The 27,420-nt window shown below is 47.2% G+C and overlaps 1 protein-coding gene across 1 annotated transcript in view; it reads left to right on the forward strand.

Moving 5' to 3' along the window:
* Positions 1–27,420, forward strand: part of PWP1 (PWP1 homolog, endonuclein) — a 320,357-nt gene that overhangs the window by 18,234 nt on the left and 274,703 nt on the right. Inside the window, exon 2 of the mRNA XM_069228384.1 lies at positions 539–597. Within this exon, the coding sequence (XP_069084485.1) occupies positions 539–597 (59 nt within the window). The remainder of the gene's footprint in view (positions 1–538; positions 598–27,420) is intronic.

A 27,420-nucleotide genomic window follows, 5' to 3' on the forward strand; every position in this document is an offset into this window, starting at 1 on the left:
ACTGGAACACTTATGTTTTCGACAAAAAGGCAAACATTTTTTGTAATGTAGACCTTACAAAAATACAATAGCAAATAAACATTCATATTATCTGCATAACCTCCTGAAACATATGAAAGGGTTTTACCCAAAAACCAAGAAATGAACATTTTTCCTGAATTGTACCTTCTTTTAATTTAATTTATTCTAAATATAGTAGAGCACAGGATCATAAACTAAAAACTGTCACTTTATATTTGACCTTTAAACTGACACTTTATATTTGACCTTTAAACTGACACTGGTATAAGATTTTGATCATTATATTAATTTCACAGGACATACATGACGTTATTTTGAGCTTTGCTTTAAATTAAGGGGCTGTTGCCATTGAGCTGTATAGCCTGGTATAAGATGATGAATATAATCACTGATTGGTGTTTTTGTGCTGTATGTTACAGTATATATTTTTACAAACATTTCTTATCATTGCTTTAAGGTTGTACACTGTTTAAATTTCAGAGCAGAAATAACTCATTCCGTAACCATTTTTGTTTAGGTGAAGCTTAGTGAAGAAGAGTTAAAGAGGCTAATTTCTGATGCGAAAGAACAGCTGAAGTAAGTTCTTATTCTGTTTATATTTTAATATTATAAATTTTGGTGTGTTTTAGCTTTGAAGTATGTGTGTGTGTGAGATAAAAGAAATTTCATTCAAATAGCTTGTTATACTCAGATGAACTTGTGAAGACATCTAAAAAATGATTTTATACTTCAGCATGGACAGACCCCCTTGTACTGAATTGGTGCCTAAAATATGCACCTCTGGTGAAATGTAGTGATTACTGTAACGTTGAATGGAAGGCTACCCTTTAACCTTCAACGGAGGAGGCGTCCTCTGTGGACGCGTCCTACCTTATATTTGTTTTGGTAATTTATTTATAAGGGGACATGTATGGGTACACAACGATCTACCCTCATGAGGTTGAATGAACCTTTGGACTCAGATAGGTGTGAGTGGTTGGCTCTGAACAAAACGAAGTAAAAAATAAATGAAACCAAACAATACCATCATTAATCAACATTAGAGTCAGTAATTTAAACACACCATGATCTATTTGGCCATGAATCACCACACCAGTTAGTAAAGTTCAACCATTTATTGCTCCTTAGAATAATGATGCTAAAATTACGTAAACCACACGCAAAATCAAATTATAAAGATACATGAATTACACAGGTTGACCAGACCTTCTAAAGAATCTCAGCTTTGACAGAATACGAATTATTAGGCAATATCAAGTGCACAGTTGAGATTGAATACATTGAGTTAACACAAATGTATTATTCACAATCAGTTATTTTGCACAGCCAAATTCAGAATGTGACATTCTAACTATTACCCTAATTAGATTAAGCATGTTGGACTTCATGCAAAAAGAAAAAGTAAACAAAAACGAATTTGGAAAGCATCTATCTATGGTGCTAGCAAAACATTGCTTTTGGGTTTCTAAAAGAGTAAAAAAACATGAAAACCTGCAAGAAAAACAAATGCACAATTTTTATTATCTCTCTCTTTAATGGGTTCAGGAGGCAGCAAAGTCTTCTTCAGTGGAGCATCTTCATGGTCAGCTTCAGTGGACAGTGACACATATAGGAACAGTTCAGTAATGTTTGGCCTTAACGCATCTGAACTGTCAGTGACACATAGCACATTATTTCACTAGCAGAAATGATAACACATCTGAACACAGCACAGACAGTAACTGCAGCAAGAGAGAATCTTGAATCAGTCTGAGCTTGAGCAAGAAAGAGTACGTCTGCCCTGACATCACCTAAACATTGCTATATTAAAGTCCCAGAAAATAATTAGCTACTCTTCCATTGGTGAGAGTATGGGGTGGTTAGGACAGAGCCAATTAAAACTAAAGCAAGTTTTTTTAATTTTGCATTCTTGTTTTCTTTTTCTCCGTCATTGGTTTAGCTTTTTCCACTGCCATCACAGTTTCCATTTGCAGAGATAAAATGTTTCATAATACATAAAACTACTCAAAGCCATTGTTTTCTGTGGAACACTAACTGGAACTAAACACAATGTTCTAAAAGTAACAGCAGGAGAACATTTCTCTTGGAATTAGATCATCACACAGGATGTTTCAGAAAGAACAGAAAATGTTCCACTGCTAACAGCATTTTCTAAGCATCACATTATTTCATTCTGAATTAGCTTAACATACATTTTCAAAAACACAGTAAAATGTGCAGTGCACAACATTTCATAAAACTCAAACTATTATTTTCTGAAGATGTAATTATTATTTTTCCATTACTCTGTTAGTAAAACATAAAATACATTTATTTAGACAGTGATTTATTTTCATTTTTGAGATATGTGTCAATTATCAGTGTAGGCGTCATTTTAATTTCAGCCTTGGACTTTTAAACACGTTTTTTTTTGTTTTTTTTTGTTTTTAGGTAATCGCGCAATTTTATTAGTAATTTTCACACTCTTAACACCTCATGGTTGCTGTTTCTAGATTTCAAATACCAATTGCAGCTTTCCTGAGCAGTTCTGGACATCTCAGGCACTCTGGGTTACTACTGGACCTACCTTATGAAACTCCTTAATTAGTCCTGCTAAAGGGGCTGTCACTTGACTAAGATCAACATCTTTGAGTCCCTTATAATGGAAAGTAAGATATAACCTGCTTCTGATTCATAGCGACAGGCCAAGCCGAATTGCCTTCTATCTTTGCTTTTTTGTTTTGACTGGTTCCATCTTAAATTTCCTTGAGATGTTAGAAATTAACTTCTCAGTTAGTTGCGCAATTGGCAATAGTTTCAGCTCAGTAAACACCCGGTTCATGAGACACCAAAGGGGTTCAGCAGCATTTTTCATGCCAAAGGGCAGGAGTCATGCAGGCTGCATGGCCTATCCTGCATGGTGAATGAATGCCTGTGGTATCTGTATAGCCCAAACCTAGCTAAAAAGGCAGTGCAACACTGTACAGATTGAAAGGCAAGCACGTATTCAACAAGGAGAGGTAGCTGGTTATTGGATTATGAATGAGGAGATTCATCTGCAAGTACAACTGGGTCCAGACTCACAGTGGAGCTTGTTTGGAACTTTGATTTTACTGGGTTCGGGAAGAGCATTAAATGGGGTATTGAGTTTACCCACCTACATACTGTAGAAAACTGGGTTGAATTATTGTTATGTGGATTGCTAAACAAAGACACAGTGATGCAATGACCCTCTGCCAGTTGTATTGTGTATGTTAGCATGGGTGTGAGTTTCAGTGAAGGTGTGAACGCAAGTTTTCTACCTCTCCTTATACATGTCTTGCTCTGTGCCCTTCACTATGCTATATAGAATAATAAAATTGGCTTGCAATGCTGCTTAGCTTTTTTCCAGATTTGCTTACTTGTACTCCCAGGTGAAGCACGCACATGTTCCTACTGACGAGAATTCTGGATACTGAGAAGGAAAGTAGTCTGCAAAGTCTACTTGACTTTCTTGTGGCTGCAGGTTATTAGTCCTAGCTCAAGGGAGGTGTTCTGAAGGTTGAGACTAACCTATTTATCATAATGTGCATAACAGTGCATAAAAGGACAAGACTTCAGAAGTACCCCAAAAAAAGCAATGAAAAGTAATCCATACTGTAAAAAAAAAATCAATACAATTAATGCAACATATGAGCCATGAAAATCCAAATCATGCTAATGTTGCGCTTTGTAACCATTAAAATGTTTGTGACCTGAAGTTAACAAGATGTATACGACACAAAAGGATGATGGACGGAGTGCTGAAACTTTTCAAACAGTCACCCCCCAGTCAGAGATCTGGGTTAAATCCATCATTCTTTTGCTCATCATGCCTCCCCAGTTTGTATCCAGCCATATGCAAATCAGTCTTGACCTTGCCCCCCAACCCCCATGGAACAGTCCAGCCTGAACTGCCAGGCCAGGTCCTCCCTGGACCGGGGACAAGCATCCTGGGACCGGTTTCGGGGAAACACCCCTCATCAGCCAGGCTAGCTTGAATCTAGTGACACAGTGAGCAAGGGACCCATGTTTGGGCATACCCTGGCCACTTAGGGCGACTTTAGCAACACAAAAGGATGATGGATGGAGTGCTGGAACTTCAAGTTACAGGTCTGGGTAAAATCCATTGTTCTTTTGCTCACCATGCCACCCCAGTTTGAACCTAGCCATACGCAAATCAGTCTTGACGCTGCCCCCATGGGAAGAGTCCAGCCCACAAGACCGTTCCCCCCCCAAAAAAAATTATGTCTTTCTCAGCAACCCTTTTAACCATTAACAGGAAGTTTACAGTAATCAACAACAGTATCAGTCCTCACCAGCCAGGCTAACTTGAATCCAGTGGCACAGTGAGCAAGGGGCCTACATCTGGACATACCCTAGCCAGTTAGGGTGACCTTAGCAACACAAAAGGATGATGGTCGGAATGCTAAAACGTTTCAATCACTCAACACTAGTCACAGATCTAGGTTAAATTAATCGTTCATTTGCTCACCATGCCAGCGCAGTTTGGACCCAGCCATATGCAAATCAGTCTTGACCCTGCTCCCCCATGGAGCAGTCTAGCCCGAACTGCCAAGCCAGGTCCTCCCTGGACCGGAGACAAGCATCCTGGGACTGGTTTCTGGGTATCACCCCTCATCAGCCAGGCTAGCTTGAATCCAGTTTCACAGTGAGCAAGGGACACACGCCTGGGCATTCCCTGGCCACTTAGGATGACTAGATGTATCCCAGTCCCCTCTCATAAATGCCAGTGACCAATGCTATACTATGGAAGGGAAACTTATTGTTGATACTCCTGTCAAAAATATTATCTGTCACCTTGCAGTTCACAATGCTTGCTGTGTGTGCTTTTCAGGGTTTATTGTGATTGCAGTACTGATTTGCTTGTAGTTGGCCCCCTGTCCTTGTCACAGGCAGATGTTTTGCAAAGCTTCCTCTCCTCACACAGACCATCTGGCTGCTTAGCAGAAGAAACATTTTGGGGTCCCAACTCCTCCTTCCTATAGTCCATTTCCAGACACCAAATGTGATTTAGGGTCTGGCTCTTTGAACGTTTATGGTGGGGTTCTGTTTCTTTTGAACTACATACTCCTTCTCTCCCTCCCTCTTCCTCTTGAAAAGTTGTCTGTCATAGCAGGAGAGACTCCAAAGCTGATAGTCTTACACCACAGGCCATGGGAGTGACTAGAGGTCACACTTAGATATCCTCCACATTGATATGTGTATCAAAAGATTAGTCTCTTGCTCCCAGCCCCACTCTTCGTTATTCCCTTATCAGCCCCACCTCTTTCCTTAGATGTGTCCAGACCCCTTACATGTGATCTATCCCTGAATCAAAGGGCACCCTTTGAAGTATACGGTAAAACCTCACCCTCCCTCCTTCAGTGTGTCTCACCCAGCTCAAAGGAATGAATCAATATACAAATCTATCTGGGGCGATTCCTCTACCCCCTCATTCCTCCACACCGGGCAGGCTTTGGCTTTACAAACAGGAACCCAGGGTCCCAACATCAGTTCGTTTAAATGCCACTAGGGGAGTTAAGTGCTAAATTTTGTTTCTAGACATCTGATAGTCTTTCATATACAGCTCCTGTCTCCCCTTTCTCTTAATTAATGTGGTATTGACATAAAGTCGCACTTTGACAAGCCTTTCCTACAGAATACATGGAGCCCTATATATCAAACATGAATACAGAGCTTGAGAAAGTCAAAAACACTTGAAAAGATCATTGTATTCCTTTGTGATGTGTAAAGTGACATGTCAGTGGCATTTTTGTTTCCCTGATCATCTCTTTAGTCTAGTATCCAAACACGTTTTGGCCTTTTACACTTGCTTGCTGACAGGACAATACTCAAAGGTAATTGATGATTGTCTATCAAGTAAGGCATTTGCAGATGGACTGCTTGGCAAGAGAGACCCCTCATCACCACTTCATAGCATAAAGTGAATAAACACCGCTACATTTGTACATCTTGGGCTGGTTTCTTGCTTGCTTAGGGGCACTTCACTGTAAGTTATCACATTTGTCTTGAACAATAGGATCCACCAGGATATAGTTGATGGCCATAAACAGACCATTTTACAGGCAAAATAAAAAAACTTAATGTGCATTGCATGCATTATATGGCTATTTGAGTGCTGTTGACATCAGAATCCTAATATTTACCTTGATTTCTACATCAGAGGAGTTAAATGATTAACAAATTAGTAAATGCTTAATTTTAGAGCATTTTTAATATTTCGTACATACCAGAATGTTTCATATTTTGCACATGTTAGTGACTACAAATTTGCTTTAAGACTGACGGTATGATTTATTTATACAAAAGGTGATGGTTAAACGTTTGACATTTACTTGCATTTATGTGCTTTGTGTCTTGCTGTCCATTTATAGGCAAGAATTATTTCCTGCTTTAGAATTTTGTTGTTTGTTCTTTAATCACTTATGAAACTATATACAAACCGTTATATGGATCACAAGATACAGAGTGTACCATATCCAATCCTATAATAACATGCAGGAGAATGAATAGAATATATTTGCTTGAGCCTTGCTGGCTAGGTAAAGTAAATCGTAATAATTCGGGCACTGAGTAGGGTTTACACCTAGAAGCAACTCTGCTGAGAATTAAATTTAATAAAGGGATGCGTTCAGTTGATTGACGGCTTTGTTTCTTGTTACATTGGCCGTCTGTTGTCCTTTATATTTTTAAACGAATGGCAATGCTTGGTTAACAATTGCAGTTCCTAACAAATATCGGTAATGTGCGTGTTCTGTCTTTTAGTGCAGTAGATCATGTACTCAAAGCCTATGTCCATCGGTACACACTGAGCTGAATTGATGTATGCAAATACACATACAAGTGGCAATCTATATGGCATGTTTGCTCATATATTAAAAGAACTATTATTACATTGTAGTAAGGATGCATGTAGTTTCCTTCTTTTGATTGTTTTGGACCTTTTTCCTGAAGTATGGGCTTCACCTTGTGTGCCCTTTTCCCCTGCTAAAGTATTGTACAAGTAATGGATGGAATGCTTAAACTGATGTCAGCCACTGGTAATTACTCTGGGCCACGTGCCAGTCTATTGTTATTTTGCACACCATGCCACCTCAATTTGGACTCCCCTATAGGGAAATCGGTCTTGACCCTGCTCCAGTCTGAGCAGTCCAGTCCAAACTACCAACCCATGTCCTCCCTGAACCCAAACACAAGCAACCCAGTACCGGTTTAGCCCTAGCTAGGTCTCATCTGCCAGGGATAGCTTGGTTTCAGTGACACAGTGCTTTCTCCTGCTCACCAGAGAGATTTGAAGATAAACGCTGTTTTGCCCTCTGCAGATGCTCTCCTTCTGCTGGTGAGGGTCAGTCCTCCGGCTCACCACCTAAAGCTATGTAACTCTGGCTTGTCTCTCCTTAGTGTGGAGATGGACCTTGCATAGCTTCATTCATTGGCTGGCAGTAACATTGGATTTTCGCAGGATTTTAAGCAGGGCTGCGCGAGTCACAGCTTGACATGGACATAAATGTGACTAACATGAGAACCGACAGAAAGCCAGGGAGTTATTTTCCTCCCTGCTGAGTGTCCAGACACAATTACAATTTTTTTTTTTAACACTACCCCACTTCCTCGTTTTTGGCTAGAACTTGGCGATGCAATTTTGTATGTGACTCTCCCCAGTGCATCTCAGAAAGCTGCTCCTCTTCCAATTACATGTCCGTCTTGAAACTCGATAAATAATCTACTGGGGATTCATCTTGGTTCTGTCCTCCATGCTGAGGTTAGGCATTGTCCATTGTACTGCAGCAAGGAAGCGTATTATGCAGTGGCGGCCGGTAGCTTGAGGAGGGCGGGCAGGAAACACACACACAACCCTCACCCTCGGAGGTCCCAGGAGGGTTGGGACTGCTGCCCTGCCTTAGAAGGCAGCAGTCCCAGCCTCGTCACAGAGTGGGATGGGGTCAGTGAGACTGCTGACCCCACCCCACTCTGTGACGAAGTGTCACTGATTGACACTCGCCCTGGGTGCTTCAGGGCTTAAACCTAAAGCACCCAGGTCGAAGTCAGTGGGTTACGCTTTCCTCGTCACCCAGGGGAGGGCCTCGAGGCACCTTTGCTGAGCTGAGGAGGTCACGTCCATAGGAGCTGTGACCTCCTCAGCCCAGCAAAGTTCAGCTCAGGTAGCCAGGAGTCTGCGCAAATTGCGCATGTCTGGTCCTGGCTGCCTGACCTGAACATGAAGAGTGTCTGTCAGGCTTACCTTTGTTCAGCCTGACAGACACTCTTCATGAGGGGCAAAAGGTGGGGGGGGCGCGGCCCCTCCGCCCTAAAGGACAGGCCACGCCTGGTATTATGTAAGCGATATATAAAGAATATGTTTAACAAAGAATATAAGGAATAACGTCTTTGTATTTGAAAAGGAATGAATATTATCAGACGGGATAAAGAAGCAGCAGAGAGCACTTCTCTTATAAACAAAATACTGTGTTTTTTTAAGTGCTGTTTTGTTTAAAAGAAATTGCATTGTTCATTCGAAGAGAAGAATTGATTCCCCGACGAACCAAGTAAATGTGCACAGCATTGATCTCTGAACTCTGAGCCAACACATTTGTACTAACTGAACATTTCCTCGCTGAGAGAATCACAAAAGTGATGCATGAAGTGTTTGAATTAATCATAGCTACTGGAAGTGTCTTTGGACCGCATTCCAGAATTGTTGCTTTGTTCATTGCCACTTGCAGATCTGTACAAAACCTATGCAAGTCCACCTGGGCCGTGCCCCCAAAAGGGCAGTTCAGCTTGAACATTTATGTCTCGATTTCTCTGAGCAGGAATGACGCCTAGAGAAATTACCAGTAACATGAATAAATATAAATCATTTCCGAACCTCCCTTTTGTTTATTCAGTTAGTTACACAGGTGACAAAGGCATGCCCAGGCATGTGACCTGACAGTGCTTAATTTATAAAATTGAAATTAAAATGAGTGCCTGTGCCCAATGCCCTTCTTGTAAACCCGCAGCCCACAGCGCCTTGTGACCCTTTCGTCTGAGTGGTGCGCTTTAAAAATTCTGATTTGATTGGATTGGCAGCCGGCATGATTAAATGTCGCCTAGCTGAATTCCCAGGCCAGGTAATCTGGAATCCGCCTCAGACCTCCTTAATCCATTGCCAGGCACCCACTGCCCTTTATCTCACTCTTGCAGGTTCCTGTTTTCTCTCTTGGTGATTGTTTTTCTGTCTTTCTCTTCCTTTTCTGTTTGTAAGCGTTTTCCCTCTTTTGCTCTCAGGAAATGTCTGATTAATAAAAGTAAGTGCCAGTCCCCATAAATGATTGCAGGTGCCCCCCACCGGCAAGAACTTGTGGCCCCAAATGGATACTTGGCCATTTTCATGGTAACAATTGATTATTGTATGCATTTTCATATCTCTGTTGATAAGCCCTAGTTTCCTGGTGTCAGTAGACCTTCCTGGCCCCCAGAGGTGTGTGCATAGCCTTGACTTCTGCAGAAAAGGAAATTGGAAGGTATTTCTGATCTCCTCCTTTGACTTATTGTTCTTAGAAAAATTGTTGCGCTGGGAATCTGAAAGACGTGTCAGAGAGGCCATTGCAGAGTATTAATGACGAGCTGCAATCTGTACCTCCTCCTCCTATCGAGGGTAATACAACTCTTACCATAATAAAGGATAGTCTGTAATCATTAATATTAATAAAATTAACATAGACCCCAAACATAGTTTATCACACAGCCGTACTCAATTGGTTTAAGAAACTCTCTACCTGTAGTGTTGAATTGTGTATTTATGTTGGCTTGTTGCCAACATTTAGCAGCAAAAAAGGCCCCATTCGGAGTGTTGATACTTCCTTTATAAGATATGTGCTTATGCCACCTATTACTGTTTCACCAGTTGCATCATTTCTATCAATTGCAGGATTCATATTATACCAAACAGCATATTTTAAACAGTAATGGAGGCACCATGTTAGGAGTACATAATGTAATCTACTGTATTTAATACACGTTCATATATCTAATTAGCAATTAGGTTCTTTCATTTAGATGGGTATCAAAACTGCCTGTTTGAGCCTGGAAGGGCCTTAGGCCAGACCTACGGTTTCAGTAATACCTCCAAGGTAAGATTATAATCATATACCTCACCCAGCACCCTATACTGCCAATCTCCAACAACCACGCCCAGATTCAGACAACACAGACACTCATATAGCATTCACACAACACACAGACCACAACCTCATACACATCCCACTAAAGCACACCCTCAAACTACTGAACAATGATACTTAAAAAAAAAATATATATATATATATATATACATTTTTTTTTAACAAAACATAGGACAATCCAGCGTAACAAGGACCAATGTCACCGAGCTTCTAATACAGCTGCATAGAGACCGCAGTATAAAGAATAGGCCTTTCATCCAGGCACCTAGGTACAAAATACAAGAATGACAAATGTATTTGGGACAACACAACAACAGCCATATATTATATTTCCCCTCCACTTCAGATGCACCTGGCGGTATTGTTAGTCGTCCTTCCTGGGTCAGCCCCCAAAGACTCCAGCCCATAAAAGGCCTTCCACCAGCCCCAGACCTTATAAAACGTTTGGGGGCACCCCGGTCACTTTTTCAACTGCCATGCAGAGGTCCATCCCATTTCTCCATTCACTTATAGAAGGAACCGCATGTGCATCCCAGTGTCTTGCTGTGTCCTATTTAACCACTAACAGCCCTAATGCACTAAACTGGAGTTTGTTTCGGGGGAGGTCAACATCTTTTGGGATACCCAAGAGGGCAAATTACAGATCAAGCGGGATTGAGTCCTTGAGTATCCAGGCGAGCTCCTGAGTGATTCTGGTCTGTATTTGGGGACATTCCTATAATGTATATAAAAAGGATCCTATTGCATTAGTTCAGCGAAGAAGGGTCGGGAAAGGTGCTTTGTCCATTTTGAACAACCTGTCTTGATCAAAGTCAACCCAGGGAAAATTTGTGTTGTACGAGAAGCAGGCGATCCTAAATAGCACCCTCCCGGAGATGCATCAGTGCGGGCTCCCAGCCAATATCCTCAAGCTCATCCAGGTCTCCTTCCCATCTCTCTATTAGTGTGAATAAGGAGTCTGGCATGTTGTTATTGCTAGTGCGGTACATCTGGGATATTGCATTTCTACCCAGGTCTTCCATTAGAAGGTGACCCTCTAGGGGGGTGTTTTCTGGGATTTCATCTCGCTTAACCCCAGCCTTCTGGGCGAAGGACATGATATCTCTTGCTTCAAGAATGTCTCTAATTTTGGAAATGCAAAAAGAACAGATGATGGATGGAATGTTGATCAATGCAAACATTCACCCCCACTCACAAAGATCTGGGTTTAATCCATTGTTTTTTTGCTCGCCCCGCCGCCCCAGTTTGGACCCAGCCATATGCAAATCAGTCTTGACCCTGTTCCTCATGGGAACAGTCCAGCCTGAACTGCCAAGCCAGGTCCTCCCTGGACCAGAACAAGTATTCTATGACCGGTTTCAGGGTGTCACCCTTCATCAGCTAGGCTAGCTTGAAGCCATTGGTGCAGTGAGCACGGGACCCAATGCTGAGCATACCCGTCCCACTCGGGGCGAGAAATGCAAAAAGAACAGATGATGGACGGGATGCTGAACTATGCAAACATTCACCCCTAGTCACAAAGATCTAGGTTTAATCTATCGTTTTTTTGCTGACCACACCACCACAGTTTGGACCCAACCATATGCAAATCAGTCTTGACCCTGTTCCTCATGGGAACAGTCCAGCCCGAAGTGCCAAGCCAGGTCCTCCCTGGACCGGAAACAATCGATCAAATTCATGGACAATCTGGGTGTCAGTTTCACAGCGTTTTTCTGCCTGGTCAACTATGCTATGTATCCATCTGGTCTCCTGTTCCCTAGCCAAGCCAGGACTTTACCAGCCTTGTCACCAGTTTTGTATAGGCAGTGCAGAGAAACTGTCACCTGTTGCTTTGCTTTCTCCTGCGCTAAATCTCTGTATTCTGCCTGTTGTGTTGCTATCTGCTGAGAAAGCAAGGGATCTGTGGCCAGACCCAGAATCCCTTCAAGCTGCAGGATCTGGTGTTCCAGTTCCTCGAGTTCCGATCGATCCCTTCTTTTTCTCAAGGAGATTTTGTGCCCAGTCTCAAAGCCCTATCTTTAACCCCTTCGCTGCCAGGCGTTTTCCCCCTCAGGTGCCAGGCCTTTTTTTGGGCTATTTGGACAGTTAGCGCTTAGGCCCTCATAACTTTTTGTCCACATAAGCCACCCATGCCAAATTTGCATCCTTTTTTTTCCAACATACTAGGGATTCTAGGGGTACCGAGAGTTTGTGGGTTCCCCTGGCGGAGGCCAAAACGTTAGCCAAAATACAGCAAAAATGTCATTAAAAAAATAATTGGAAAAAAGGGCTGCAGAAGAAAGCTTGTGGGTTTTTTCCTTGAACATGGCATCAACGAAGGGTTTGCGTTGCTAAGATCACCATCTTCCCAGCTTTCATGAACAGGCAGACTTGAATCAGAAAACCACATTTTTCAACACAATTTTGGGATTTTTACTGGTATGTATCCCATTTTTACTATTTTTTTGTGCTTTTATCCTCCTCCCAGTTAGTAAGAAATGGATGTGAAACCAATGCTGGATCCCGAATAGAGAAACTTTTCTGAAAGGTAAACAACTTTCTGAATTCAGTAAGGGGTCATTTTTGTAGATCCTACAAAGTTTTCCTACAGAAAACAACAGCTGAAATAAACAAATATTGAAATTGAGGGGAACAAAACAGCCATTTTTCTCCACGTTTTACTCAGTAACTCTTTCCTGTGATGTCATATTTTCAAAAGCAATATACCGTTACATCTGCTGGACTCCTCTGGTTGCGGGGATATACAGGGTTGTAGGTTCATCAGGAACTCTAGGTACCCAGAGGCAATAAAGAAGCTGCACCTTGCATTGGGTTTTCATTGTATACCGGGTATACAGAAATTCATTTGGTGAAATATAAAGAGTGAAAAATAAGTATTGTTTTGCTTTCACTAATGACCAAGCAGAAAACAATCTCTGGAATGCACTTCTTAGTTTAAAGAAGATATTTATTATTACTTCACCACGAGGTTCCTGAGAGAAGAGATTAGTAGATTGGAGGCACACGATTAAAAATAGCCACAGCAATGAAAGGAAAATATATCAAAGTGATTCTCAATTGCAATGTACACAGCAAAAATATGTGATTATATTATAGCATAACTGTCAAAGCAAAGAATAAAAGCCAAAATTCATCACCGTAGTAGGGCCCACCAAATGCTCCATCTTTCCCATGCCAGCAAGAAGAACGACTCCTGTTCAATTGCGAGAAAGAGATTTTCCACCCCCACAGGACAACATCAGGCAGCTGGCGCCCGCTCCCGATTGAAGTCTCGGAAATCCACGCTACTGAACAGAGTCATCTGTTTTATATCTTTTGAGTAGAGAACTTTCTAGAAAGCCCTCCCCCTTGGAGGAGAATTACAAAAAAAAGATTTGCTGGCTACCGTAGATCAGGGTTGGGAAAAAAATAAGTGTCGGAGGGTGGCCAGGTCTCCAAAGCTCGTTCCCTTTCCCAAGGCTAAGTAGAGGGGGGAAAAAAAACAAAATGTGCGCTCTCTTATCATGCTAGGGTTCGGTGAGAACAAAATACAGGAAAAAAAACACAGCTACGTCTACCATGTGGAAAAACACAGCTCATCTGCAATGTCTCAACTGCAATGTCTAACTCCACGATAAAGCCAATAGGCAGATTAGCCTAAATACAAAATGTAATGTCTAATGCCACGTTAAAGCCAATAGGCAGCTAACCTAAATACAACATGTAATGTGCTACTGGTGAACATTGAACAACTAATATGTGCAGTGGTGAAACACAAAGTCAGTGGTCAAACACAATTAATGGCATAACAAGTATCAAGGAAACCTTTGTATTTCCAAAATTGGCACAAGATAAGGTGATGAGAAGCAATGGGTATTTGCAACTCTCTGAATTCCAGTGTCCCCATACTAGCATGTGAATTAAAGGGGATTTCTCAAATAGATGTATTTTTTATAAGCTGTCTTACATTTGGAAGGAAAAAATGTAGACAAAGACAAGGGGCAATAACACTTGTTCTTCTATTCTGTGTTCCCACGAGTCTCCCAATTAAAAATGGTACCTCACTTGTGTGGGTAGGCCTACTGCCCGCGACAGGAAACGCCTCAAAATGCAACATGGACACATCACATTTTTACATTGACAACTGACGTGTTTTCTGTAAAGTTTTGGTCTCTAGCTCAGCCGACACTTAGGAAAACCTACCAAAGCTGTGCATTTTTGAAAACTAGACACCTAGGGAAATTCAGGATGGGGTGACTTGTGGCGGTCTCACCAGGTTCTGTTACCCAGAATCCTTTGCAAACCTCAAAATTTGGCAAAAGAAACACTTTTTTTTCCCACACTTGGTGACAGAAAGTTATGGAATCTAAGAGGTGCCACAAATTTCCTTCCATCCAGCATTCCTCCAAGTCTCCGGATTAACAATGGTACCTCTCTTGTGTGGGTAGGCCTAGTGCCCGTGACAGGAAATGTCCCAAAAAACAACATAGACACATCACATTTTCCCAAAGAAAACTGACCTGTTTTTTTGCAAAGTGCCTAGCTGTGGGTCTTGGCCTCTATCTCAGCCGGCACCTAGGAAAACCTACCAGACCTGTGCATTTTTGAAAACTAAACACCTAGGGAAACCCAGGATGGGGTTTACTTGTGGCACTATCACCAGGTTCTGTTACCCAGAATCCTTAGGAAACCTCAAAATTTGGAAAAAAACATGTTTTCCTCACATTTCGGTGCTGCAAAGTTCTGGAATCTGAGGGGAGCCACAAACCTCTGTCTACCCAGCGGTCCCCCATGTCTCCCAATAAAAATGGTACCTCACTTCTGTGGGTAGGCCTAGTGCCTGCAACAGGAAATGCCCTAAAACACTATGTGGTCAAATCAAAATTATCAAATACAATACTACTTGTTTTTGCAGGGTGGGGGGGGGAGGTTGCCTGCGTTTATGGTCCTGGGCTCAGTAGCCATCTAGGGAAACCTACCAAACTCAAACATTTCTGAAAACTAGACACCCGAGGGAGTCCACAGAGGTGTGACTTACGTGGATCTCCCAGTGTTTTCTTACCCAGAATCCTCAGCAAACCTCAAATTTAGCTAAAGAATCTAATTGTTCCCATATTTTGGTGTGGGATCACCACACCAGGAGAAAGTTTCTACCACCCAACATTCCCTCAGTCTCCCGGTGAAAATTATACCTCACTTGTGTAGGTGGGCAAGTGCCTGTGGCAGGGAAGAGCCAAAAACTTGTCGAAAATTAGGGGGAACCAAAGCGGGCCCAAAAAGGCAGTTTGAAAAGAAAAAAAAAATTAGGCTGAGTGGGGCAGAAGTTTTATCGGTACAGATGCGAAAGTACTGGGTGATAGGAATTTTGTGGATTCCTGCAGATTCCGGAAGGTTCCATCACAAAAATGTGTGATTTCAAGCAAAGTTTAAGGTTTGCAGGGCATTGTGGGTAAGAAAATGCTGTAGGGTGCATGTAAAGCAACCACCCGGGACTTACCCAGATGTTTAGTTTTCAGATGTGTATAGGTCTTGTAGATTTTTCTACACAGCAGCGTCCCAAAGTTCAAAAAGTGCAGCCTTCACCATTCCAAGTGGGACGATTTTGAGAGTTATCCGAGCTCTCATGGTCCAAATGTAAAACTAAAATCCCAAATAATCAAATTTCCTTTTGCTTGCCATGGGGTAAGATGTTTTAGTGTGGGGGGAGAGCTGCAAGACTGTTACCCCCTTCAGTTGGTGTGGGGGCATAACCATGCCCATACTGGTTGGTAGCCGCCACCCCACTATTGTTTTTTTTTATTCCCTGGCATCTAGTAGGAGTGGATCAGGGGTAATTGCCTCATCTGCCCACCGTTGGGCAGAACAACTTTATCCCCATTTATTTGGGGTGGGGGTATGGCCACCCTCTTTTTTTTAATTTTTTTTTTAAACAAAATCTTCCCTGGCCTCTGGTGGGCTTTCTGCCCCCCCCCCTTGGGGGCAGATGGGCCTTACAAAAATAGGCCGATCTGCCCCTAAGGGGGGCAGAAATGGCCAACAGTAATGTGCCCCTATAGGTAGCTACCCTTGCCCAAGGGGCTGCACCCCCAATCTGTGGTGCCTAAGTGGTTTCTGCCCCCCCTGGGGGCAGGTGGGCCTAATAGAAATAGGCTGATCTGCCCCCAAAGGGGGCAGAAATGGCCTAAAATAAATTTGCCTCCCAGGGGAGGGCCCCTTGCCATGTGGGGTTAATGCCTAACCCAAGGGTAGGTCGCTCCCCCTGCCGCTGCAGCTCCTCCAGGTTCCTGAGACCCACCCCACAGTAAGTACCCCCCCACCTCCCAGCCCCTCGTTCTGCCCCGCGCTACTCACCCTCTCTCCTGCTCCTGCTTCTTTTCCTCTTTCCTTCTTCTCTGTTCTTCCTCCTCGCTCCTCGTCTGTATTCTTCTTCTGTACTCCTCTTCTCCCCGTCTTCTCTCCTCTTCTCTTCTTCCTCATCTTCTGCTGTGGTATTCTGCACCCTGTTTCTTCGTTTTTTGTATCTCCCTCCGTGTTCTTCTGTGTTCTTCTGTGTTCCTCTGTCTTCTTCTGTCTTCTTCTGTCTTCCTCTGTCTTCTTCTGTCTTCCTCTGTCTTCCTCTGTCTTCTTCTGTCTTCCTCTGTCTTCTTCTGTCTTCCTCTGTGTTTTTCTGTCTTCCTCGGTGTTCTTCTGTCTCCCTCTGTGTTCTTCTGTATTCTTCCCTGTTCCTCTGTCTTCCTCTGTCTTCCTCTGTCTTCCTCTGTCTTCCTCTGTCTTCTTCTGTCTTCTTCTGTCTTCTTCTGTGTTCTTCTGTGTTCTTCTGTGTTCTTCTGTGTTCTTCTGTGTGTCTTCTGCTCTTCCGGTCTTCTGCTCTTCCGGTCTTCTGCTCTTCCGGTCTTCTGCTCTTCCGGTCTTCTGCTCTTCCGGTCTTCTGCTCTTCCGGTCTTCTGCTCTTCCGGTCTTCTGCTCTTCCGGTCTTCAGTCCTTCCGGTCTTCTGCTCTTCTGCTCTTCTGTTCTTCTGTTCTTCTGTTCTTCTTGTCTTCTTGTCTTCTGCCTTCGGCTCTTCTGCCTCCTCCGTCCTCTTCTCCCCGCGCCTGCCCTCCTGCTCCTGCCTCATCCCCTCCCCCACTCGCATCCCCCCCTCTATCTCCCCTATCTAACCCGTTCACTTTCTACCTCCCTCACTCCTCCTATCTACCTATCTCTCCATCTCTCTATCCCACTATCCAACTCCCTCACTCTCCACCTCCTCCTATCTTCCTATCTCTCTATCTTTTTCCCTATCTATCGATTTCTCTATCTACCTTTTCTCTCTACCTATTTCTCTATCTCTCCCCCCCTCCCACCACCCCCTCTATTACCTATCTTCCTATCCCCTCACTCTACCTCTCACCCTCACCCACCTCTACAACCCCCCCCCTATCTTCACAACCCTACACCTATCTTTCTCCCTAATCTCCTAGACCTCCTAACACTCTCCCCCCTCCACCCTTAAACCCCCTTCCCCCAGCTCTTCTCACTCTACCTGTCCCCCCCCCCTCCCTCGCGCTTTCCCGCCGCGACCTCCTGCACGCCCCCGCCCCCCAGCTCCCATTCGCCCCCAGCTGACCCCTCCCCTCAGCTCCCATTCGCCCCCAGCTGACCCCTCCCCTCCCCTCCTACCTCATATGGCGGCCGCTGCGCGACAGTGGTAGCGACCCTTGACCCAAGGGTGGGTCGCTCCCCCTGCCGCTGCAGCTCCTCCAGGTTCCTGAGTTCCTGAGACCCACCCCACAGTAAGTACCCCCCACCTCCCAGCCCCTCGTTCTGCCCCGCGCTACTCACCCTCTCTCCTGCTTCTTTTCCTCTTTCCTTCTTCTCTGTTCTTCCTCCTCGCTCCTCGTCTGTATTCTTCTTCTGTACTCCTCTTCTCCCCGTCTTCTCTCCTCTTCTCTTCTTCCTCATCTTCTGCTGTGGTATTCTGCACCCTGTTTCTTCGTTTTTTGTATCTCCCTCCGTGTTCTTCTGTGTTCTTCTGTGTTCCTCTGTCTTCTTCTGTCTTCCTCTGTCTTCCTCTGTGTTTTTCTGTCTTCCTCTGTGTTCTTCTGTCTCCCTCTGTGTTCTTCTGTATTCTTCTCTGTTCTTCTGTCTTCCTCTGTGTTCTTCTGTATTCTTCTCTGTTCTTCTGTACTCCTCTCTGTTCTTCTCTGTTCTTCTGTGTTCTTCTGTGTTCTTCTGTGTGTCTTCTGCTCTTCCGGTCTTCTGCTCTTCCGGTCTTCAGTCCTTCCGGTCTTCTGCTCTTCTTCTTTTCTTCTTTTCTTCTGTTCTTCTTGTCTTCTGCCTTCGGCTCTTCTGCCTCCTCCGTCCTCTTCTCCCCGCGCCTGCCCTCCTGCTCCTGCCTCATCCCCCTCCCCCACTCGCATCCCCCCCTCTATCTCCCCTATCTAACCCGTTCACTTTCTACCTCCCTCACTCCTCCTATCTACCTATCTCTCCATCTCTCTATCCCACTATCCAACTCCCTCACTCTCCACCTCCTCCTATCTTCCTATCTCTCTATCTTTTCCCCTATCTATCGATTTCTCTATCTACCTTTTCTCTCTACCTATTTCTCTCTCTCCCCCCCTCCCGCCACCCCCTCTATTACCTATCTTCCTATCTCCTCACTCTACCTCTCACCCTCACCCACCTCTACAACCCCCCCTCCCCTATCTTCACAACCCTACACCTATCTTTCTCCCTAATCTCCTAAACCTCCTAACACTCTCCCCCCTCCACCCTTAAACCCCCCTCCCCCAGCTCTTCTCACTCTACCTGTCCCCCCCCTCCCTCGCGCTTTCCCGCCGCGACCTCCTGCACGCCCCCGCCCCCCAGCTCCCATTCGCCCCCAGCTGACCCCTCCCCCCCCCTCCTACCTCATATGGCGCCCGCTGCGCGACAGTGGTAGCGACCCTTGACCCAAGGGTGGGTCGCTCCCCCTGCCGCTGCAGCTCCTCCAGGTTCCTGAGTTCCTGAGACCCACCCCACAGTAAGTACCCCCCACCTCCAGCCCCTCGTTCTGCCCCGCGCTACTCACCCTCTCCTGCTCCTGCTTCTTTTCCTCTTTCCTTCTTCTCTGTTCTTCCTCCTCGCTCCTCGTCTGTATTCTTCTTCTGTACTCCTCTTCTCCCCGTCTTCTCTCCTCTTCTCTTCTTCCTCATCTTCTGCTGTGGTATTCTGCACCCTGTTTCTTCGTTTTTTGTATCTCCCTCCGTGTTCTTCTGTGTTCTTCTGTGTTCCTCTGTCTTCTGTCTTCCTCTGTCTTCTTCTGTCTTCCTCTGTGTTTTTCTGTCTTCCTCAGTGTTCTTCTGTCTCCCTTTGTGTTCTTCTGTATTCTTCTCTGTTCTTCTGTACTCCTCTGTGTTCTTCTGTGTGTCTTCTGCTCTTCCGGTCTTCTGCTCTTCCGGTCTTCTGCTCTTCCGGTCTTCTGCTCTTCCGGTCTTCTGCTCTTCCGGTCTTCTGCTCTTCCGGTCTTCAGTCCTTCCGGTCTTCTGCTCTTCTGTTCTTCTTTTCTTCTGTTCTTCTTTTCTTCTTGTCTTCTGCCTCCTCCGTCCTCTTCTCCCCGCGCCTGCCCTCCTGCTCCTGCCTCATCCCCCTCCCCCACTCGCATCCCCCCTCTATCTCCCCTATCTAACCCGTTCACTTTCTACCTCCCTCACTCCTCCTATCTACCTATCTCTCCATCTCTCTATCCCACTATCCAACTCCCTCACTCTCCACCTCCTCCTATCTTCCTATCTTCCTATCTTTTTCCCTATCTATCGATTTCTCTATCTACCTTTTCTCTCTACCTATTTCTCTATCTCTCCCCCCCTCCCGCCACCCCCTCTATTACCTATCTTCCTATCCCCTCACTCTACCTCTCACCCTCACCCACCTCTACAACCCCCCCTCCCCTATCTTCACAACCCTACACCTATCTTTCTCCCTAATCTCCTAAACCTCCTAACACTCTCCCCCCTCCACCCTTAAACCCCCCTCCCCCAGCTCTTCTCACTCTACCTGTCCCCCCCTCCCTCGCGCTTTCCCGCCGCGACCTCCTGCACGCCCCCCAGCTCCCATTCGCCCCCAGCTGACCCCTCCCCCCCCCTCCTACCTCATATGGCGGCCGCTGCGCGACTGCGCAGCGGGCGCGCGCAGCGGGTGCGCCGCTGGCACGCCAGAGGCAAGCCCGTCTGCGCCTGGCCCGCGCCCAGCGCCATGACCCCTGGTCCCCAGCGCTCCCAAGCCCCGATGATCCGCTATGACCCCACCACCCTCCATGCCCTCAACCCAGGACGCTCCAACACCTGCTTCCAAGCTCACCCCAAACGCACCCATGGACCCTTCGCCTGCAACTCCTGCAAACGCATCTTCCACCACGCAACAACTACGACCACAAGCCCACACGCCATCAACCACCTCAAGTGCATCCTAGTCAACGCTCGCTCCGTTCACAAACACGCCGTTGAACTCTGGGACCTCCTAGACTCCACAGCACCGGACGTCGCCTTCATCACGGAGACCTGGATGAACACCTCCTCTGCTCCAGACATCGCCACCCGCCATCCCCGAAGGCTACAAGATCTCCAGGAAAGACCGCACCAACCAAGTAGGAGGAGGCATCGCCATCGTCTTCAAAGACTCCATCAGCGTCACCACCTCCACTGAAGACTCCCCTCTTGCCGCTGAACACCTGCATTTTCAGATTCGCACCGACCCGAGGACCACCCTCAGAGGATCCCTCGTCTACCGTCCTCCCGGACCTCGCGCCCCTTTCAGCGACACCATCGCCGACTTCATCTCCCCGCACGCCCTCGCCTCACCGGACTACATCCTCCTAGGCGACCTCAACTTCCATCTGGAACAAAACAACGACCCCAACACCACCACCCTGCTCGACAACCTCGCCAACCTCGGCCTCAAACAACTGGTGAACACTGCCACCCACATCGCCGGACACACACTCGACCCTATCTTCTCCGCCAGCAAACACGTCTTCTCCAGCCACGCCTCCGCCCTTCATTGGACCGACCACAGCTGCGTCCACTTCACATTCCGACGCGAGACCCGCCACCTCCGCACTCAACCCATCCCTCGCCGACAGTGGAACAAGATCCCTGAAGAGCAACTCTTCGCCGCACTCGCCGCCAACCAACCCACCCTCACCACCGACCCCAACGTCGCAGCCCTCAACCTCACAAACTGGATCTCCAACTGCGCAGACAACCTTGCTCCCCTCAAACGCTCGCAGCGACAGAACAACACCAAGAAACCCCTCTGGTTCTCTGACACCCTCAAAGAATCAAAGAAAACTTGTCGCGCACTTGAGAAAGCCTGGCCGCCAACCAACCCACCCTCACCACCGACCCCAACGTCGCAGCCCTCAACCTCACAAACTGGATCTCCAACTGCGCAGACAACCTTGCTCCCCTCAAACGCTCGCAGCGACAGAACAACACCAAGAAACCCCTCTGGTTCTCTGACACCCTCAAAGAATCAAAGAAAACTTGTCGCGCACTTGAGAAAGCCTGGCGCAAGGACCGCACCGCTGACAACATGACCGCCCTCAAGAACGCTACCCGCAAACACCACCACCTGATCCGCACTGCCAAAAGGATTTTTTTCACCGACAGACTGGACAAAAACAGCCACAACAGCAGAGAACTCTTCAGCATCGTCAAGGAGTTCTCCAACCCCAGCGCCAATGCCAACGCCGTCACGCCCTCACAGGATCTATGCGAATCCCTCGCCACTTTCTTCCATCGCAAGATCAGCGACCTCCACGACAGCTTCGGACACCAGACCCAACCTAACACCACCGAACCCACATCCCCGACCATCACCCTCAACAACTGGACCCACATCAGCACGGAAGAAACCAAATCCATCATGAACTCTATCCACTCCGGCGCCCCTTCGGACCCCTGCCCGCACTTCATCTTTAACAAAGCCGACAACATCATCGCCCCGCACCTCCAGACCGTCATCAACTCTTCTTTTTCTTCTGCTACCTTCCCCGAATGCTGGAAACACGCCGAAGTCAACGCCCTACTAAAGAAACCTACGGCTGACCCGAGCGACCTGAAAAACTTCCGCCCCATCTCCCTTCTGCCTTTCCCAGCCAAAGTAATAGAGAAGACCGTCAACAAACAGCTGACCACCTTCCTGGAAGACAACAACCTGCTCGACCCCTCACAGACCGGATTCCGAAACAACCACAGCACTGAAACCTCCCTCATCTCAGTCACAGACGACATCAGAACCCTGATGGACAATGGTGAAACAGTCGCCCTCATTCTTCTCGACCTCTCGACTGCCTTTGACACCGTCTGTCACCGCACCCTAATCACCCGCCTCCGCTCCACCGGGATCCAAGACCAGGCCCTGGACTGGATCGCCTCCTTCCTCGTAAACCGCTCCCAAAGAGTCTACCTCCCTCCGTTTCGCTCAGAACCCACTGAGACCATCTGCGGCGTACCTCAAGGCTCATCACTCAGCCCGACACTCTTCAATGTCTACATGAGCCCCCTCGCTAACATCGTACGCAAGCATGACATCATCATCACCTCCTACGCCGACGACACCCAACTTATACTCTCCCTCACCAAGGACCCCGCCAGCGCCAAGACCAACCTACAAGAGGGTATGAAGGACGTCGCAGATTGGATGAGGCTCAGCCGCCTAAAGCTGAACTCTGAAAAAACTGAAGTCCTCATCCTCGGCAACACCCCGTCCGCCTGGGACGACTCCTGGTGGCCCTCGGCACCGCACCGACCCCCGCAGACCACGCCCGCAACCTCGGCTTCATCTTGGACCCCCTTCTCACCATGACCAAGCAAGTCAACGCCGTGTCCTCCGCCTGCTTCCTCACCCTCCGCATGCTCCGCAAGATCTTCCGCTGGATCCCCGCCGACACCAGAAAAACCGTGACCCACGCCCTCGTCACGAGCCGCCTGGACTACGGCAACACCCTCAACGCTGGGACCACCGCCAAACTCCAAAATCGCCTGCAACGCATTCAAAACGCCTCAGCCCGCCTCATCCTCGACGTACCCCGCAACAGCCACATTTCCGCACACCTGAGACACCTGCATTGGCTCCCAGTCAGCAAAAGGATCACCTTCCGACTTCTCACCCACGCACACAAAGCCCTCCACGACAAGGGACCGGAATACCTCAACAGACGGCTCAACTTCTACGTCCCCACCCGCCCCCTCCGCTCCTCTGGCCTCGCACTCGCCGCCGTCCCTCGCATCCGACGCTCCACGGCGGGTGGGAGATCTTTCTCCTTCCTGGCGGCCAAGACCTGGAACTCCCTCCCCACCAGCCTCAGGACCACCCAGGACCACTCCGCTTTCCGGAGACTCCTAAAGACCTGGCTGTTCGAGCAGCGATAACCACCCCCTTTGTCCCTAGCGCCTTGAGACCCGCACGGGTGAGTAGCGCGCTTTATAAATGCTAATGATTTGATTTGATTTGATTTGCTTCCCATAATATTGTCTTGGAGATGACTGAGTGTTCATTCTCAGTAAAATATAATTCGAAATCTACCCATATACCCTTGCCACTGTCTGATCTTTTAGATCTCATGTGTTTAGTATCCTCCCAACCTCTGAGTCTACCCAGGTGGACCAGAAGGGACGAGTGGTCCGATAAGCCCTATGCCAGGTGCTCAGCCCGAGTAACCTCCCCCACTTCGCCCTTTTGTACAAAGACATGATCAAGTCTAGAGTACACCCTGTGGGTGCCGGAAAAGTAGGAATAAGACCTATCAGAGGGGTGTAGGGTACGACATGTGTCGCTCAGACCCAAGGGATCCACGAATTGCGCAAGTGCAGTCGTCTGATTGGGTGTCATTTGGGGGCCCAAGCGGTCCAGAGTCACATTCATGACATCGTTAAAGTCTCCTCCACCACATGGAGCTCTGAGCTGGATTCCAAAGGATGTTTGTGATCTTGGTCAGTGTTGACATCTGTAGCCAGGATGGGGCATATACACTTATCAGGGTCATGTCAGTCAGTCCTCGGAACGATCATCCCGCAATGGCCATCCTATAGTGTTTCCATGCCAGGTCTCGAGGAAGGCCCAGAAAGTCTTGTTCCAGGTTGGCAATGTTAGCCATCAATGCATATTCTCCATCCAGTCAGACGACTGTTCCCTCTCCGACAGTTCTGATGTAGCAGTCTTTTGAGTTGTAGAATGTTTTTGATATTTTGGATGACCAAACCAGTTCAATCCCTGTATGGGAGGAGAGTTCGGATCAATGTTCTGTTCTTTTGGCCAGTATTAGTACCCCATTAGGTCTCCTGTTCGAAGTGTCACTGTGGCACAGTCTTTTTGTGGTGTAAGTCTTGGGTCTTGCCCCCTCTGCCAGTTGATTCGCCCGACCCCTTTTCTCAGTCTGTCGCGGTAGCCGCTCCTCAATCCAGGTCCAAGCCTCCTCTAGGGACTGAAAGAATATGTAAAGAACATTAAGCTTTGCCGGGAAAAGTAGCATATACTGTAGTTGAAGGGCCCTCAACTTCATTTTGACAGAGTCAAAGGTGTGTCTTTGCCTCTCAACCTCACGGGAATAGTTGGGGAGTACCATTATCTTTGAGTTGTAATGTCCGATCTCTCCCACCCAGCGCACCTCCCGTAATATCATATCTCTGTTGCGGTAGTTCAGAAATCGATCAATTACCGATCGTGATGATGCCCCCTGGGGGGAGGGGGAGGTGTCGAGTGGCCAACGCCCTAAGGGCATGTTCTATTACAAAGAAAGATTACAAGTGATCTGGAGGAAGAGTGTCTTTCAGCCAGTCCTCCAGAAACAAAACCATGTTGGCTCCTTCGACTCCCTCCGGAAAGCCCACAAAATGCAAGTTGTTCTTATTGCATGATTTTTCGCATCGTCAACTCTCCGGACCATTTCCCTTGTAGTGGTGCTGAGTTCCTTCACTTCCTCACGTAGGCCACAGGTTGTGTCTTCCACCTCTGAAATCCTGCTTTCGGCTGTTGTGACCCTCTCCGAGACATTTCAAAGGGATTGTCTAAGCAAGGGAGCCCTCCAGTCGCACCTCCTCGGTTCGTCTCTCCAGAGCCTCTCGAAAGGACTGAATCGCCAGCAGGAATGCAGCTTTGTCTGGCACGGGAGGTGCATTTTCTTCAGGTTCTCCCTGTAGTGGCAGCGTCTTTGTGTAGAGGTCCATTTTCCCCTTTCGGAGGGGTTTTGGATTCCTTTTCTTTAGCCATGTCTTTAGTGGAAGGGTGTGGGGTGGCAGCAAGGGGGGAAGTCACGTCTCCCCGGGGGAGGCTCTTGATGTAGTCTCCTGCCTCGAGGGGTGAGGGATAATTCGTAAGGCGGAGGCCTGTGGTGATCGTGGATTAGTTTCCCTAGGTGGTACCAGTGTCTCCAGGCATGCCTCTACAGGAAAGAACTACTGAACAGTATGCTGTATAACCAGGTGTTTCTCCGACTCCCAAATTCCTCACCTTCTCATGCTATTACCAGGTCGTAACTGTGTTAGTCTCTGTGCAGTTCAGGGGTCTGCACGCCCATCTCTTAGAGACTCCAGTACCCCAAAGCCCAGGTGAACAGCATTCAGCTACACTACAGTCAATGTTGATGGCCAGGAGAGTGTGATTTAAGTGGTGCTGTAGTATTTCACTTTGTTGGGGAGGCGGAAGCGGGAGGCCAGTCTTGAAGTCCCATGTGGGCTCATTCCATGCCCCTCTATTGCATGCAGTACAGGGGAAAAAAGCCCCCCCTGGTGGGGGGTATTTCTGCCCCAAAGGAATAAATAGAAGCCACAAAGGGAACCTTCTATAATCAGAATGTCTAGTAGGTCCCCAGGCGTCGGCAGCCACAGCGCCCCCCAGCTCTTCAAGGGGTGGGGAAGGCCGGCGAGCACTCACTGGCCAGCAAGTCCTCCAGGATGGGTCACGGGGCCTCCACACCGTGATCTCTGGTGGGTGTTACCTGCGGTGCAGGCCCGTGCAACCAGTCTGTGCACTGCTGCCATGGCTTTCCAGCTCACGCTAGCCAGACCGCCCACCACAGCAGCTCATCTCCTCTCGGCAGCGCTCCAGGCGAATGGTGGCAGCAGAACTGCCATAGCAGGCGGGCACTCACCAAATGAGTTGGGAGGGAGGGAGTAGGCTCAGCCCTGGGGATCACGGCCGCCTCTGTTTCAGTGTCGGATCCTCAGTCCTTGGCTCAGGTCCCCGTCAGCACAGGCTCTGACTTCAGCCCCGCCAGGTGAGGAGGGGGGCGGGGGGTGTGCCAGAGAGACACAATATACATATACTTCCCCCTCCCGATTTCGTCTTGGCTCAATGCACGGCCCCCAGGAGGCCCTCACCCAGGTCAAGAGGCGTCAGTCACAGCTCCTCCACAACACCTGGTGTTGGGCAGGTGGGAAAGTTGCCCCCACAAGGTCACGCCGCTATCTGAGACGATAGCCGAGGCAGTCAGTTGTTGTGTCCCGGTATGATGTTTGTCACACGGCCGTACATCATTGCAGGGCCCGTGCAGCATTGCCGTTGCCGTCTCTTCGCAAGTTCTGTGGGTCCCCGGACAGTCATTTCAGCATCCAGGGGATCTGTATTACGATCCTGACAGACTGTATGCACTCATTGCATGCTTGGTTGGGCGTGCCGAATCAGGGTTAAGGCAGGATTATATTTGGGCCAGTGGAGTTCGCAAAGAGTGCGACTAGTCGGCCATCGTGTAGGCCACGCCCCTAGGACCGTGATTCTTAATCTTTTGACTTCTGTGGACCTCCACTTAATTCTGGAACCCAGGGACCCCCACTGAATCATCATTGAAATCCGGGGCCCCCACTGAGTCGTTACTGAAAGCAGAGGATCAATGCCTAAGCATTTTTGATTATTTGAACCTCAAAACATTGCAAAAAAATAAAAAATACAGAACCAAGTATTCGTTTAACAAAGACACAAATTGTTATGGTAGGTGCAGGCGTCAAAGTGCTTTTCGGCAAGTAGCAAGTTACTCCAGAACCCAAAAAGGATTAGTGGTGAATCAGTATAGGGAAATATGAGATTAATTGGAGCGGTGGCCACGTGAGTCTGTTAATTCACTTGAGAAAAAGATAGTGGAGGAATAGAAGAGGCAGGGGTTGCATTTATATAGCACTTGCTTTAAATCCTTGTCAGGGGTAGCATTTTTCTGTGAGTAGCACGCTACTCTGGAACTCAAAAACTCAAAAAGGATTAGTGGTGAATTAGTATATG

Source organism: Pleurodeles waltl, chromosome 4_1, assembly GCF_031143425.1.
Source record: "Pleurodeles waltl isolate 20211129_DDA chromosome 4_1, aPleWal1.hap1.20221129, whole genome shotgun sequence".
NCBI lineage: Eukaryota > Metazoa > Chordata > Amphibia > Caudata > Salamandridae > Pleurodeles > Pleurodeles waltl.